The 14,470-nt window shown below is 37.0% G+C and overlaps 3 protein-coding genes and 1 long non-coding RNA gene across 6 annotated transcripts; 1 reads left to right on the top strand and 3 right to left on the bottom strand.

Moving 5' to 3' along the window:
* Positions 1 to 78: 78 nt before the first annotated feature.
* Positions 79 to 7,001, bottom strand: LOC140765754 (isovaleryl-CoA dehydrogenase, mitochondrial). Its single transcript, XM_073104976.1, has 15 exons — positions 6,747 to 7,001; positions 5,739 to 5,822; positions 5,605 to 5,662; positions 5,117 to 5,241; positions 4,984 to 5,028; positions 4,215 to 4,263; positions 3,990 to 4,099; positions 2,813 to 2,889; positions 2,412 to 2,462; positions 2,239 to 2,303; positions 1,882 to 2,036; positions 1,744 to 1,784; positions 1,604 to 1,658; positions 919 to 975; positions 79 to 451 (listed from the first exon to the last, which is right to left on the bottom strand). Exons 1-15 carry the CDS (start codon positions 6,855 to 6,857, stop codon positions 305 to 307), a joined length of 1,230 nt encoding a protein of 409 aa, XP_072961077.1. The 5' UTR covers positions 6,858 to 7,001; the 3' UTR covers positions 79 to 304.
* Positions 7,002 to 7,698: 697 nt separating this feature from the next.
* Positions 7,699 to 9,249, top strand: LOC140766185 (uncharacterized). 2 transcript variants are annotated; one of them, XM_073105648.1, is made up of 5 exons: positions 7,699 to 8,152; positions 8,298 to 8,519; positions 8,722 to 8,817; positions 8,902 to 8,945; positions 9,020 to 9,249. In XM_073105648.1, exons 2-5 carry the CDS (start codon positions 8,444 to 8,446, stop codon positions 9,038 to 9,040), a joined length of 237 nt encoding a protein of 78 aa, XP_072961749.1. In that variant the 5' UTR covers positions 7,699 to 8,152; positions 8,298 to 8,443; the 3' UTR covers positions 9,041 to 9,249. The 2 variants fall into 2 exon arrangements, with proteins under 2 accessions (XP_072961749.1, XP_072961748.1); XM_073105647.1 differs by having other exon boundaries at positions 7,699 to 8,519.
* On the bottom strand, positions 8,475 to 12,208 carry LOC140766186 (uncharacterized). Of its 2 annotated transcripts, XR_012105302.1 has the most exons (5): positions 11,341 to 12,208; positions 11,109 to 11,223; positions 10,866 to 11,001; positions 8,697 to 8,920; positions 8,475 to 8,613 (listed from the first exon to the last, which is right to left on the bottom strand). It is a non-coding gene; the product is annotated as an uncharacterized lncRNA (long non-coding RNA). The 2 variants fall into 2 exon arrangements; XR_012105301.1 differs by lacking the exon at positions 10,866 to 11,001 and having other exon boundaries at positions 11,341 to 12,199.
* A 773-nt stretch (positions 12,209 to 12,981) lies between these two features.
* LOC140765756 (uncharacterized) lies at positions 12,982 to 14,213 on the bottom strand. Its single transcript, XM_073104978.1, has 2 exons — positions 14,049 to 14,213; positions 12,982 to 13,959 (listed from the first exon to the last, which is right to left on the bottom strand). The coding sequence occupies exons 1-2, from the start codon at positions 14,211 to 14,213 to the stop codon at positions 13,405 to 13,407; spliced, it is 720 nt and encodes a 239-aa protein (XP_072961079.1). The 3' UTR covers positions 12,982 to 13,404.
* Positions 14,214 to 14,470: the final 257 nt, after the last annotated feature.

Below are 14,470 nucleotides of genomic sequence, written 5' to 3'. Positions count from 1 at the left end.
AGGAAGGTGCATACTTGTTATAGGAAATAGATGTCCAGACAGTGCATTACATCCAATGGACTGCCAAATGCATTGAAATTTTGTCTGTAAAGATTGGACAAGTACTGTCCTTATTAGCCAATATGGAGCAACGTTTTCAATAGAAGCTATTGACATTTTGCATTGCATATCTCGCCACAAGCTAGTATTATTTAAATTTACATTAAATCACGACCGCTGCTGTGCATTCCCATCAGAAGCAGAGCATCATTCCATATGGATGACAAGTCTCCTGCTAGTCATTTGGTATATCTTCTTTCTGTTATTATTCCTCTTTGAAGAGCTCACGACCAATTATCATTCTTCTTATCTCACTGGTACCAGCACCAATCTCAAATAGCTTTGCATCTCTTAGAAGGCGACCAGTTGGGTATTCATTTACATATCCATTGCCACCAAGACACTGGATAGCCTGTGGGTAATGAGAGGTAAAATATTAAATCTTGAGGGATGTTACAAAGTCACATATTTGAGTTTGAAAAGAATTAACTATTTTCCTTGTCCTGTGCTGCTCTAGGCCCTACTAATAGTACGGTAGTAGAAAAAGTAGCAACACAATTTAAACAACTAAAATGTTCATAATACTCCAAAGCAGCCCTGAGAAATGATTGATCAACTTCCCAAAGCAGTTTCCACTGTCAGTAATCAGTTAATATTACGACAGAAAAAATAGAAAGGAAATTATAATAGAATCATTGGGCTAGTCTGTGGTGGCTTTCCACTGTAAACATTAATTTACTGATCAAGTTTCTGTTCAGTTGGCCTGTTGGCCACCACATGTTGCCCTTCAGGCAGACATTCAGGTACCTTTCAAGTTATCTTTGAGGATATTTTGGAAATTATAAATGACAAGAGCTTCGTGAAGAAAGTTTCTTTTACCTGAAGAGCAACCTGAGTGGCCTTTTCGGCAGCAAGAAGAATAACTCCTGCACAGTCCTAAAGAAATGGAATACATACAAGTTTAGAACACTGAAGTTCATTTAGGAAAGCACCACAATGGAAGATAACTTCAGCTGCAATGGTTGATGATGGCGAAAGCGTAGAGAGTATCTATAGTAAAGCAGGATGTAAAGAGATTTTGTTAAAACAGCACAGAGAAGTTAGAATTCTCAATATAAATCCTCCACTAATGCATTGCATATGCTCACAGGCAAAACAATAATCTAAGACACACTGAAGTTTAAAGGTAATTTCTTTCTAAAGATTAGTTTAGCTTGTTGCAACTTTATTATGCTCGTTGTATGACACCATCACCCAAAATACGAGCAAATAATCGACATGTATGAGACTATAGGCATAAGAATGACAATATTGAGATAATACAGTGAGTGCTAAATCTTTGACACAAGATTGGAAATTAGATGGTTAACCACTGTATTTGGGATTAATCTTTTGGCATCAAACATGGTTAGGTAGGACAATTTTGGATCAATGAGGTCCTAAAAGAAACATAGGTAAACATCACGCTGCTATATAATTAAAGCAGAGACTTAAAATTCAAATGTAAGAATGGCATAACATCAAAATGCAAGACATAAGACAAAGAAACTGATGTGAACAGAACCTTCCGGTCAACTTTCCCATTATCACAATCCCTAGCAACAGAGTATACGAATGCCCTGGAAAAGGAAAAAGAGATAAAAATGTGATCAGAATTTGCTAGATGAAACTGTAGGTCAAAGTTTCAAATATAGAAATCCTTACCTCGATGATTGCAAGGAAGTATACATGTCAGCTAACTTCCCCTATATTTACATGAAGTAACAAATTCCTTAATTATTTCTTCTGTATATAAGTCTGGGAAATCTGGGAAATAAGTACATTAGTTCTGTAAAGGCAAACCTGTATGAACTGAAATTCTCCAATTGGATGCCCAAATTGTTCTCTCTGGCGGACATAGGGAATAGCAACATCAAGGCATGACTGCATAAGGCCAAGGGGACCAGCAGCTAAAACAAGTCTTTCCAAATCTAAACCCGACATCATGACATAAACTCCTGTGACAAAAAAAAGAAGAAAGAATTGATCATTCAAGATAATTGATCATCAAAAGACCTCACCAACAGACTATGATAGGGTATAATTTTGGTCAAAGATGGAACATCCCTGAGTTCAGAAAAGAGAAGGATTGAACTGCAAGATTGTGAATTTTACACCAGAATGACCTTGTTTCCCTCGAGATAACAACAAGAAGAGTACCTTTTCCTTCTTGGCCAAGTATGTTTTCTTCAGGTACAAAACAATTATCGAAAACAAGCTCACATCTGTAGAACATGTGCCATAGACAGAATGTAATGATCTTGCCTCCTCAGCATGTAAATAAGTAGATCGTCCCAGAAGGGAAAATAATAATAATAAGAACAGTAACATACGTGTCACTTCCCCGCATACCAAGTTTGTCCAACTTCTGGGCAGTACTGAATCTGCAAAGAAGAAATAATTTTAACATGATGAAAAATTATTTTTTAAAACATATTCATTTGAAAATTATACAATAATTTTATGAAATCTTCTAATTTTATCAATTTCTTCTCTGATAAAGATAAAGAAGAACATAGTCACATACAACCCTTAAATAATCCATGCACCACGACAAAAAAAATATAATATAAGTACACAGCACAATTCAAGAATTTCTAGTGGCATTAGAGATTTTTTCCTTTTGAGAAATGTGAATTTCATGAATTCCAAAAATATAGGAAAACAAAGGCTAAACAAAGTTTCCACGAGTCTGGATAAAGATGAAGAAGAACAACTTAAAATTGAATATTACCCTGGCATCCCTTTCTCAATTATAAATGCAGTTATTCCTTTGGATCCAGCAGAAATATCTGTTTTCGCATAAACAACCTGTTCTACATTCAATATATTAGTGACAATCTAATGAGCATAACTGAAGCAGCCAGCATAGAGAATTAAGAGACAATACAGTTGCTTTTTACTAACAAGGCAATATGCTTAGGTAAGCAAACTCTAGATGTAAGGCATGTTTAAACTGATGCAAGTCATGAAATAAAATATTGATTAGGTCATGTACCAGCAGTCCTATGCTGATAAGACAGGATTATGATGAAATTCATGAAACTACGTGGAACCTAAAATATTGATATTTGATAAGGTCATGTACCAGCAGTCATTTGCTCTAACATATAACACAGATAATAATGATAACAAAAGCTCTTCAAATAAATTCTGCCCAACATTACACTAAAATATTCTGATTACGAGAAAATTTACTCTTTATCTGATGCAACAATATGTTCGCATAGTGTTGCTCAAAATCCCCTTATCTTTGTCCTTTAAAGCTAATTTTCACATAAATTCTGAATAGATGACTTAAATATTTTAACTACAGGAAGATCATACATTTAACTTAACTTATGGGTAAGAACATCAGCAAATCCCTGCATCAGTCATACTTAAGTAAACAAAGTCAGGCCCAATCAGCCTCAATAAATCAATAACAGCAATTTCTGTGGGAATATATGGATGGTTGCATTTTGACCATGGATTCATTGGTAAATTCAACAGTGAAACGAGCTTCACATGGTGACACCCGATAGAGTTGTTCACAACCTCTAGGAGGTTGACGTATATGGGTATATCTATGCAACTCAATATACAATAATCTGGGTCTTTCATTTGAATTTATTCAAACTACAGTCATTTTGATATTCTAGTATCCTTGTGTAACATCCAAATTTGTCATAAATGTGATCTAAGAAGACATTATCCATCTATATGTAATTATGTTTACTAGTAAGAGTTGGTTTCAACTTCAAAACATTCTATATCAAAGGTGATTATATGAACAAATTCAACTGCAATGAATATATGCTGATCTTCTGAATTAATACATTAATGACTAATGAATTGCACATGCTTGTCGACTAATAAATTGCTTTAGATTCAAGTTCATGAACACAAATAAATAAGTTTTAGAATAGTACCAATGTTTGAGCAACTGGACCATTTGTGCACCACATCTTATTCCCATTTATTACATAACCACCATTGACTTTATCAGCTTTGCACTTCATACTGACGACATCAGAACCAGCTTGAGTAGTCGACAAACACACAAAAAGGCAAAACCCACAAGAATAAGAAAATGTCATGGCATGTCTTAGAGCGAATCGACAGAAAACCAGAAAAATAACATCAGTTTCTTTTACCATTAGGTTCACTCATTGCCAATGCCCCTACATGCTCTCCACTGATTAGCTTCAGAAAAAGTACATTACATTAGCACAAAGAGAAAGGAAGTTAAGAATATGGAAATAGAAGGGTAGAATAAGGTGACTACCGAGGGTCAAGCTTTCCCTTCCTTTTGCATTAATATAATAACAAACGAGAATAACAATATAGGTACTTAATAAACATGAACTTCTGTACATGATAAATTATCCTAGAATAAATTTTGGCAAGATGTACAGACCAGCTCAAAGATGATACTATATCATAATGAGCATTTCTAGCTCTTCTGAGAAAGTGTAGGGAATTTAAATTTCCTCATCATCTACGCATCAGTCCCACTTACATAGAAGCACATAGGACTGATGACAGTTGCAAACACCAATGTGTAGCAAGAACACCAATTAAATGGTCATTAAAAAGCAAGTGATATTTATATGAAGAATCAAACAGATCCAGCACAAAAATTTGTTGAAGGACTTGGGAAGAGGAAAAAAGAAAAGATATGACATGATATTAATGTGACATTTCATCACGTAAAAATAATGCACTTAATCAGAACTTTGAGAAACCGGAAACCTACAGTAGTGAAGGCATAGGATAGGACCAAATTATGAAAATACTTCATGGAGTTAGAAGCCCTGTTTTAATATTCCTACAAACAAAAACAGTATGATAACTCTTGCAATTCATATTAACTTGTATCTTATGATTGAGAAATCATAGTCTTGAGATGTTTTAAAGAGGAACCTTCGGTAAGTACTTCTGTTTTTGTGCAGCACTACCATGCCGTACCTACAAATGAATACAACATGTGTTATTATAATATTTGAACAAGTTTGCAATTTGCAAAGACATAAACTAGACATATAACTCTTTGTACCAATTGATTGATGCATAGATTTGAATGGGCACCATAAGAAAGACCAACTGATCCAGAAGCACGACTAATTTCCTCCATCGCTATGCAGTGGTACATGTAACCAAGACCGAGTCCTCCATATTCCTCTATGCAAAAGATAAAAAATAAAAATAAATAAAATAAGACAAGTTATTCTAAGTAATCTCAAAAAGAAGAACAACTGGGACGCACTCATGGAAATTAAGAAATGATTGAAGATGCAAAACAATAAATGCTGATGATAAAAGCAGGAGAATGTAACAAGCTCCTAATGCACGAGGCTCCCACAACCCCACCTATGAGGGAACTGGAGAGGGAAGACATGCACAGCTTGGCTATCATATCCAAGGAAGTTATTTCCAAGAGATTAGTTAAAATGAAACTAGCTAAAGTCTGCACATAAAAGCATGTTTAGTTCCACTATATTTTAAAAGCAGCATTCCGCATTCCAATATATTTGATAGTTTTACCTGGTGCAGTGATCCCATGGAGGTTAAAATCTCCCATTAGCTTCCACAAATTAACTTCCTGGAACATGTTACAGCATTATCAGTCATCCGCACGGACCAGCACCAGCACATTATAAAAGGGTATATTAGACAACCTTTGGGAAATAGTTTGTTGCATCGATTCTTGCCGCATGTGGGGCGATGCTTTCTTGTGCAAACTGATGAACACTCTCTTTAAACTACAAAACAAAAAGTGTCACTTCATCTGAAAGTATAAACACATTCATAGTGTCATAGATGTAAGATGATATATCCACTCTTCCGATAGGAAACAAGACATGGTACATTAATGGGATATTGGTAATACACTATATATATATATATAAGAAAGCTTTCTGGAGAAACAAAAAGTTCTAAAAATTATTAGTTCAACTACATTAGTGGTGGCTAACTATCATTATGTGAAGTATAAGATCAAGAAATAAGAAGATAGCATGTACTACTTCTACTGCACCATATCTAGTGAAAACAGATAAGTCACATAAGATTGTCATCCATCGACACAATGATATAAGTTAACATACACCCTTCTTGATTCCCTAAAGGAAACACATGTTGTAAAGTTTCATTCTGATTTGGCAGAAGCTCAATAATGTGAATATTGGAAATTACAAATTACCTTTTTATACTTCTGAGAAAGTGAAAATTGATTTCCTTTTGTTCCTGATCTATTGAAATACCTCATTGAACAATCATCAGAAGTCTAAGATCAATATATAAAAGGTTTCACAGCTTCCAGCCTATCTACACTTCTAAAATATTCCTCAAAAGCTTATGTTTGCATTTAGCCAACACATCTTCTGATCCTCAGCACAAGGTCAGATAAAATTCATCTAATTTGATTCTACACAGCATTGATCCACTCTAGCACGCATTCAAGTAGTATTTAATCAGTACAAATGTTCAAACGAATTATAGGCACAAAGCACCAAAGAAGCGGCCTAATCATATATCCCTTCTTGACTGAAATATATGCTCTTAATCCTCGAAACAAGGAATCATAAGTAAGCCCTCCCTTAGATGCTCCTAACACAACCCCTACTGCACATGGATCGGATCCGAGACAACGGAAACGAGACAGAGGAGAAGGAAGAAAATTTCACCTGTTTCTGGGTATCGTCGAAAAGGAGAGAGGTAGAGAAATATGCGCCTTGCCTCCTTTGTTGCTTCAAGAGGAGAGACGAAGCGATTCGTAGGGATGAGAACCTCTGCATTTTTTGAGAGGAGACGGGTGTGCTTTGGTATCAACAAGTGTTCGACGATATTACTCCAAGAAACTAGTATCCTCGGCTCGCCGAGCTCTTTATTAGTTACTTGTTTTGGTAGGAGATAGATACGCAAGGGGAGACCTGAGCTGGAGATGAGTGGGACAATGCAAGGTTCGGTTCGTTCTTATCGTAGGAAAGACGTGCGGAATTCGAACAGTAACTAGTGGTCCGTGCGGGCGTTTGGATCACCATGGGCTAATTTTGACTATAGGATATTTCGTGAATGATGTAGATTTATGATTACATTTTATTAACCCCACATATTTGATATTCTAGCCCTATATTAGGGTTTTCTTAAACTATTTTAAATCTGTCAAACTTTCTTACATGTCTGAAAATATAAGTCATAAAATTCATATGGTCCCATAGTTAAATTATGATGAGACTAGTTTGGTCAAAAACTCTCATTTTAATACTCATTTCTTGATAGTGATGGACTAGCATTTAGCAACGACTAGGGTGATATTGCCAGGAATTTTGTTTAGAGTCCCAATTCCTCTGAAAAGGGCACTCAACTAATAAAATTTGATTGTTCTATTACATGGTTTAGTTTTGAATACTGAAATGCATAAATAAAAGCCAATTAATGTAGTTTATCAAAAGATCATTAAAAGATACTTATAGAAAAATGAAAATATTTTTCAAAACTAGGGAGCCACGGCCCCTTTAGGTATACATGGGCCACCTCTTTCATCAGTAATTCATAACAATTAATGAGTACCAACCAAATAATGAACTCAATTCCCGAAGTAATAACTACTAAGTTATTCAAGATTAATATCGTTACATATATTGAAAGAGAATCCTTGTATAAGTTACATCTGCTCAGTCAACCGTTTCAACAAAATGCTAAATATTAACAAAGATTAAAAATAACACTTCATAATTTCTGGGTAAGGCCTTACCTTATCCATAATGGATTCTTCCTTATCCATTCAACAAACTAGGCCTTAATTCTTATGGAACTGGTGCTCGCAATCATTGCTCACAAACGCATTGCATCTATTGCCATTAGAATAGCAAGAAATGGCCCTTTGTGATTGTTAACCACCAAAGCAATGGTTCTCCTTGATCTCGGCATGCTTCCTTCTTGTTTCTATCTCCTGTTAACTTGGTCTTCACGCCTCAAAAGCACAGCAAGAAACATGAACCTTCTTGAATCTAGCAGCTAGCTCTCTTTGATGGCATTATCATGAAGAAACTATCAATTGTTACCTGTTATTAACTAATGGGTCTAATCGGTAGGTCTGTCCATCCAAGAGAAGCCATTGTCACCTAATTATACTCACATGCATCTGTCCTGTTGGTCACTGGAAAGCAACAAGACATGGCGTTCTTAGCATCTTACTGCTAATGTAATGACATGAAAGTGTCCTGTGAATCCAGGCCCCACTGTAGCGTTGGAGATGCAAATGCATTTCTAGGCATCACATCACCATCTCGTGCTTGCTGTATTTATGCTCATAGCTTGCAAACTCTGGCACAGCTCAAAAAGAAGGTAGCTCCATCTGCTAAGAAGTCAAGGGCCTGAGATGGAACAACGATTTCGCGTTGATGTTCTCATCATCCTTCTAGCTCTTGCAGTGACTGTGTCAACAATTTGCCAAGGTTTAATTGCTTCTCTCTACTTTTGTCTTTGTGTTGTGCACTGCCCAAGTGATTGGAAATTGCCATCGACTCAATACTGCAATTACTACTTCATCTGTCCGTTTAGGGCCAAAAATTGGGAGACATTAGCATACATTATTATCGAAATGATTGTGAATTAAAAGATAGGTATCTTACTTCCATCTGGTTTTATGTGTGACAGCTTCTGTACAAGATTCCGCAGTTCCAGAAGTATACCAGATTGACTACCGAGGGCCAGAGACTCACTCCCTGCCCCCTCCGAAATTTTCACAGAGAGGTACTGTATATTCCTCTCCTCTGCTTTATCCTTACACCATTAATCCTTCACATTTATCAGCAAACCTTTTCGCCATTTCCGCAGGCCCCAAGCCAGAGGATTCCTGGAAAAGAGATGCTAACAGACAAGTAAGTGCAATTTTCTACATTTTTTAATTTTCTTGATTTTGGTTTGCATTACTTACTTATTCTTATGCTCACAGAGAAAACCAGATCATGACTAGCAACAAAAATGTAATCCAACAGTGATTTCCATATTTCAGGATGTAGATATTGAAACTTTTTACTTTGGGTCCTTACAAGAATAACATGGTCAGCTTGTGATCTCATTCAAAAACTTTATGTATCTGTACTGTACTTTATTAGCATGCTCCTGCTATGAATGAAGTAAACTCGTCCAAAGATCTAACAAAAAATAGGACTTGAAGTAGACTATTTTTCGGCCATAGTATGATGTTTCTCACAGTTCTTGAACCAAAGAAGTATCTTATATTTATCAGATTCATAGGGCGAAAAAATGATAAAGCTGAGCTGACAGAAAAAAAAAATCAGTTTTCAAGTGTGGAAATAACATATTATTATTACAAAAATGTATTTCTGGTTCTAAAGTTAAGCTTTCAATGATGAGACTATCAAATTGGTGTTGAATAAGAACAGCTCACACAACTAGAATAGCAAGACAGTGACAGCAATTGACATCCTTACCAGATCTTCATATGATACCTTCAATGACGGTCCATTGACATATATAGCTTGGCAAGGCCTTAGCCAATACATAAATCCAATTAGAACCATTTCATCGGGAAGAAGGAACTACAACCAATTTACGGTAAGGAGTAAAGGCAATCAATTATCAAATAAATGACAATCTAAACGGTTAACATTTTCTGCAACATGTAATCAATTGGATCCTGAACTTTCGGGAGTCCATTGCTCAGAAACTCAAAGAAATTTTCTTACATTTTAGTTAATGATTTGCCAGAGAAATACCAGTTTCAGTCTTCAATCCTTTCGGTTCTATCTTTTTGTTTGATTTCCTTATCATAGCACTAATCGATGTTTGTTTCACATAAGAGGGAAAACTTATGAATAAAGATAGGGAGTCGTGTACAACTATTTGAATTAATCAGAAACAACAATGGATGTAGTCCTTGACAATAAGAAATCAATAATAACACATTATAAAAATGAGGCACTCCTAGTTTCCTCTTACCTGTTTTTTTTTTGTTTGATAAGTGAGTTCATAGACTCAAGTTTCATTGATATACATGGGGACATACAAGGATCATTGGTCAGTCCATTAATGGCTTGCACCCAGAGATACAGCAAACCTAGCTAATAAGTGGGCCATAGAGTTATTGCAACAACTCGTGTGCTAGACCTTAATGAAGTCTATACTAGTGAAAACTTTCATGCAGTCATGAATAATGGGCTCTACCGTCCACGCACACCAACTGACTTCGTTCACCATATTAACTAGCATCTGAGAGTTACTATAGATATAACATCTTCTTGCTTTGTATTTGTATCTTAGCACTTTCAAACCTTTAAGGAGAGCGAGCACTTCACCCATTAAAATACTCTCACATTGTTGCAAAGGTACTGATTTACCCAGAATGAAAGTGTTCGAGTATTCGTTGATGAAGATGCCTGCACCTCCTACATAACTTCCCTGCCACAAGGCGTCCACCCAGCAGGAGACATCCCCTTCCTTGCTATCTATCTCATCTAGGTCCAGCTCATATTCCTTGGCTGGGCTAGTTTGCACCATAAGAGAAAGATTAGGCTTTGATATTTTTTGAGCTTCTGTCAGAATTTCAAGGTGCAATCTCTTTTCTTCTAAAAACCCAACTATTGCGGACTTTCCACATAACCCACATGATAGAGAATATGTAGCCCAGCTATTCCAAGAATAGATCTTTCATCAATAGCAGCCATGCATCCAAATAATGGATAGTGCCATACAAACTGAGCCTAGTCTACTTGTAAACCAAACTACCCTAGCATACTTGCCCCTTAAAAGTAAGTGCTCCACAGTTTCCTCTTTACCTGTTGTATCTCCAATTTGAATCGCTCTTTAATCATTGCGATGACGAATCATCCAACCCCAATCACAATACTGATTGAAATGAGATAAACTAATTTTGATCCAAGTCGTCGTTCTTTCTCCTCGTTGATGACATGGCTATTGTGCCAGAACCATCAACACACATTAAGCGATTAAAGAAAGGAGTTAAATTTAAGACAAACGAAAAGATATATATAACCGACATCAATTGTAAGCAAGCTTACAGCTTCAATCCATTGCAACCTTCTTCATCGCAATTCGTAGCCCTCGCATTGCCAATTTCCACGCTCAAATTTGTGCACGTTGTAGGAATGGCACGTGCTCTTAATGTATATTTATCTACAATCCACACAAGCAACAAAAGAAAACAAATCTTCGATCGAAGCAGAAGGAAGAAGAGAACAATAGAAGATCAAATTACAGAAGGAAAAGAACAAGAAAAGAGGGATCAAGTACCTGGGCAAGGGTTCTTATCAGAGGCAAACCATCGAGCATTTGGTGAGCGGGGACTTCCGGGGAGGAGCAGGTACAGTTACTACGGCTGGGCTTGAATTGGTCGAGGTGGAATTTATACGTTCATAATCATAGGTAGTAGGGGCAAGAGATAGAGAGATTGTAATATATGAGAAAGCAATTAGGATTAATTAGGCTATACATGTGATGGAACAGAAAGAATTCCAACCGGCACTTCATAAGCATCGAGCATTTTATATGACAGTTGTACCCCCAATATATAACGAGGTTACAGCCTTACAGTTCTCACCCCACGTCTCGTTCTCTTCGCTGAGATGGTCGTACAACGTTTTGGTGAGGCGTCGCCGACAAAATCGACGGTACTTGCTTAGATTTGTCTTCCGAGTGTTGAGGAGATTTAGGAGAAGAGGGAGGCTGCAGTTGATATGGAGATAGATTTCTAGGTGCTGCAAGATGGCGCCTTAGTAGTGGAATCGCTACTTGTTTGGTGAAATGCCAAAACTAAAAGTGATCGTAGCAATCTTATGATTGACATTGGTGTCGTTTGTCGTTGAATGTTGCAAGAGGTAGAGTCTTTGATGGTCCGGATCGGAAACTGCCATGGATGCAAGATCAAGATTTTCGAGCTTTGCCCCAGGTAAAAGCATTTTTTTTATGGAATTGTTGCTCATATTCCCCAGGTTTCTTTTACCCATAATGTAATGTAAAGGTGAACCAAAATCAAGATTTTCAACTTTGCGATGGAGACTTGTTAATTTTATATTAAGTCGCTATCCCAATTTCTATAGACATGTCTATCTCAACAACTGATTGTAACTTTGCATCTATCTTTGTAATTAATCCCCTCTAGTTTTTCTTGGCATGCAATATTCTCTTCAGCATATTTTGATAACTTGGCATCTTTATTTATTCATCTACTTTGTCTTAGTGAGTTTTCCAGTTCAAGACTACTCAATGATGTCGCTGCTTAGGTAATAGTAAATGCCTCATGCATGTTTCTGAAGATAATTATAAATAGGTGTCCTGTGAACAAAATGATGGAAGAATATCTCGACTTATTAACCTCTCAAGCCAACCACACTACAACGTACTTCTACATCCTTTTGATATGTTGATGATCATTTTTTTTTCTTTATGAGAAGCCTAATCATCACCATCCCCAGCAATGCTCCACTTATATCAAACTAGTCATTTTTAAGAGAAGAGATATGCTATTTAATATAACTTGATGGCCCTTCATACTAATTGGTGCAGCATCAGTAGATGAAGTTAGTTCTATAGTTCTATAGTTCTCTACATCGTTGTGTGTCGTAAACACTTCTATCATCTCTCCTGAAGACCTGAACATGTCTGTATAGTTGATGTCAGTTCACTAAATGAATGCTTACAGTATGAGAATTGTATATCAAAGATTCAAAATCTGACACTTTTAGAGCTTTATATTTAAACATAGCATTGCCCATTTGTATCTTTGAATGGTCCTTTCGTGCTTTTGCTACAAGTCTTTGCCAGGCTAGCCTCTGTAGTGATTCTTGTTTTTCTTTTAATGAGAAAAGAACAAAGCACCTTGTTCTTTTGTTTTATACTTGCTTCCAGTAACGAAGTACATGTGGAGAAACTGCGGACAATAACAAACCATCTTTTTCATTACTTGTCATCATATCTACCTATTCTACAATACTTTGTTTCCAACTTTAATTGTACGTTTGTAATATCGCTGCTTTGCCACATGTGTTAAATGGTGTTGGAAATAATTCTTGTTCTGTGATAACAAGCAAAGATGGTTGAGATACCTTCTGACTCTGCTTGTCCACACATTTCTCATCTCTAACAAGGCATTGCTTCTCTATTGCAACTCCTGCTCCTATCTTTTTCTTCTTCGGATGACAAAGAATTATCTACGCAGAATTAGCCCACCACTGGTAATCCTGCAGCTGCCGCCGCTGACACAATCTTCACCTCTGGAAAGTCAAAACTTCAGATGAAATTTACTAAAAGGACACTACTATGCGACCAAATAGCACTTGTGGATTTAAAGACTTGAATCTATGACGGTTCAAGTTCAAGATCATGGTGGATCAAGGAAGCCACATTTCTAGCCCAGAAGCGGAGGTGATTCTTCATGTCAGCCCCTTGAGATTTTGACAGCATTTGTGGATTGAGCAGTGAGAAATCAGGTTGGCTAATTAACCAAGCCTCAGATAGATATGGTCTTCTGAACTGCTTCTCATTCACGTCTATTGATATTTCACTACCTCCACTATCCTCCCTGATCCTCTGGAGACCTGGTATGATTCTTTTCATCTCGGGGCTCAATTTGTCCTTGTTGAAGGTGAAACCGAGATCTGTGAACCCTTTTAACTCGTAGTTCTCCAGTTCAGACATGCTTTTGTGGCTCCTCATCTTCTTTGGCATTCTTGTTCTATGTTTGGATGGAGAACCTGTATATATGCAAGGGGATGAGGGGTGTGATCTCAAATTATTTCTGGCTGGTTGCTGCAACTGGAAAAGGGGCTGGTCTATGACTATATTCAACCTTGTTGGCATCTTCTCTCTTCGAATTGGTTGTGTGTTTTCATTCTCATCAGTGGATTGAACAGTCTACACAAAACAAACATATATATGCAGGATAAAGAACTGACACCAGTGTAAGGAAATAAATTGAATTGAGATGAAAGAAGTGCTGTTACCTCTATATTGCTGCTACTACTCGAAGATGGAGGAGCTGAATTTGTTCTCTTGCTCCTCATCAGGGACTGGAGGCTGATCCCAGAAGGTTCCCATAGGAGGATGTTCTGGTGGAACCAGAGCCTGTCCATGAAATCTTGCAAGCAGTTTGAGCAGTTATCATCCATGTGAAGTTATTGCAAGCTCCCTGAACTGATGAGAATACGGGACATGAGTATATAAAAAGATTCCGAGGTTAGCGTGAGACAAGAGTTGTGGGGTCTTTATGCAGTGGATGTGGTTAATCTTCATTGATGGCAATTGGCATATTTGGTAGATAATGAGTGTGGTTTACAGTGATGGCAATTGGCATTAGCCGCCGCAGTGGCCGTGGCATGGGACCTTAGAACCGAATCCGATGCCACTGGTGAATAGTTCACAAAGT

This window comes from Typha angustifolia, chromosome 8, assembly GCF_048772165.1.
Source record: "Typha angustifolia cultivar Huaian chromosome 8, ASM4877216v1, whole genome shotgun sequence".
In the NCBI taxonomy this organism is placed as follows: domain Eukaryota; kingdom Viridiplantae; phylum Streptophyta; class Magnoliopsida; order Poales; family Typhaceae; genus Typha; species Typha angustifolia.
Note: the sequence above shows the minus strand (reverse complement) of the source record. Positions and strands in the feature narration are given on the sequence as shown.

Coding starts and splice junctions, on each gene's coding strand:
- LOC140766185 (XM_073105648.1), top strand. CDS start 8,444: ATGGAACAACGATTTCGCGTTGATGTTCTCATCATCCTTCTAGCTCTT. Junction 8,520..8,721: donor TGTGTCAACAATTTGCCAAG/GTTTAATTGCTT, acceptor TATGTGTGACAG/CTTCTGTACAAGATTCCGCA. Junction 8,946..9,019: donor AAAGAGATGCTAACAGACAA/GTAAGTGCAATT, acceptor TTATGCTCACAG/AGAAAACCAGATCATGACTA.
- LOC140765756 (XM_073104978.1), bottom strand. CDS start 14,213: ATGGATGATAACTGCTCAAACTGCTTGCAAGATTTCATGGACAGGCTC. Junction 13,960..14,048: donor GTAGTAGCAGCAATATAGAG/GTAACAGCACTT, acceptor TGTTTTGTGTAG/ACTGTTCAATCCACTGATGA.
- LOC140765754 (XM_073104976.1), bottom strand. CDS start 6,857: ATGCAGAGGTTCTCATCCCTACGAATCGCTTCGTCTCTCCTCTTGAAG. Junction 1,785..1,881: donor GAGAATTTCAGTTCATACAG/GTTTGCCTTTAC, acceptor ATGTAAATATAG/GGGAAGTTAGCTGACATGTA. Junction 1,659..1,743: donor ACTTCCTTGCAATCATCGAG/GTAAGGATTTCT, acceptor TTCCTTTTCCAG/GGCATTCGTATACTCTGTTG.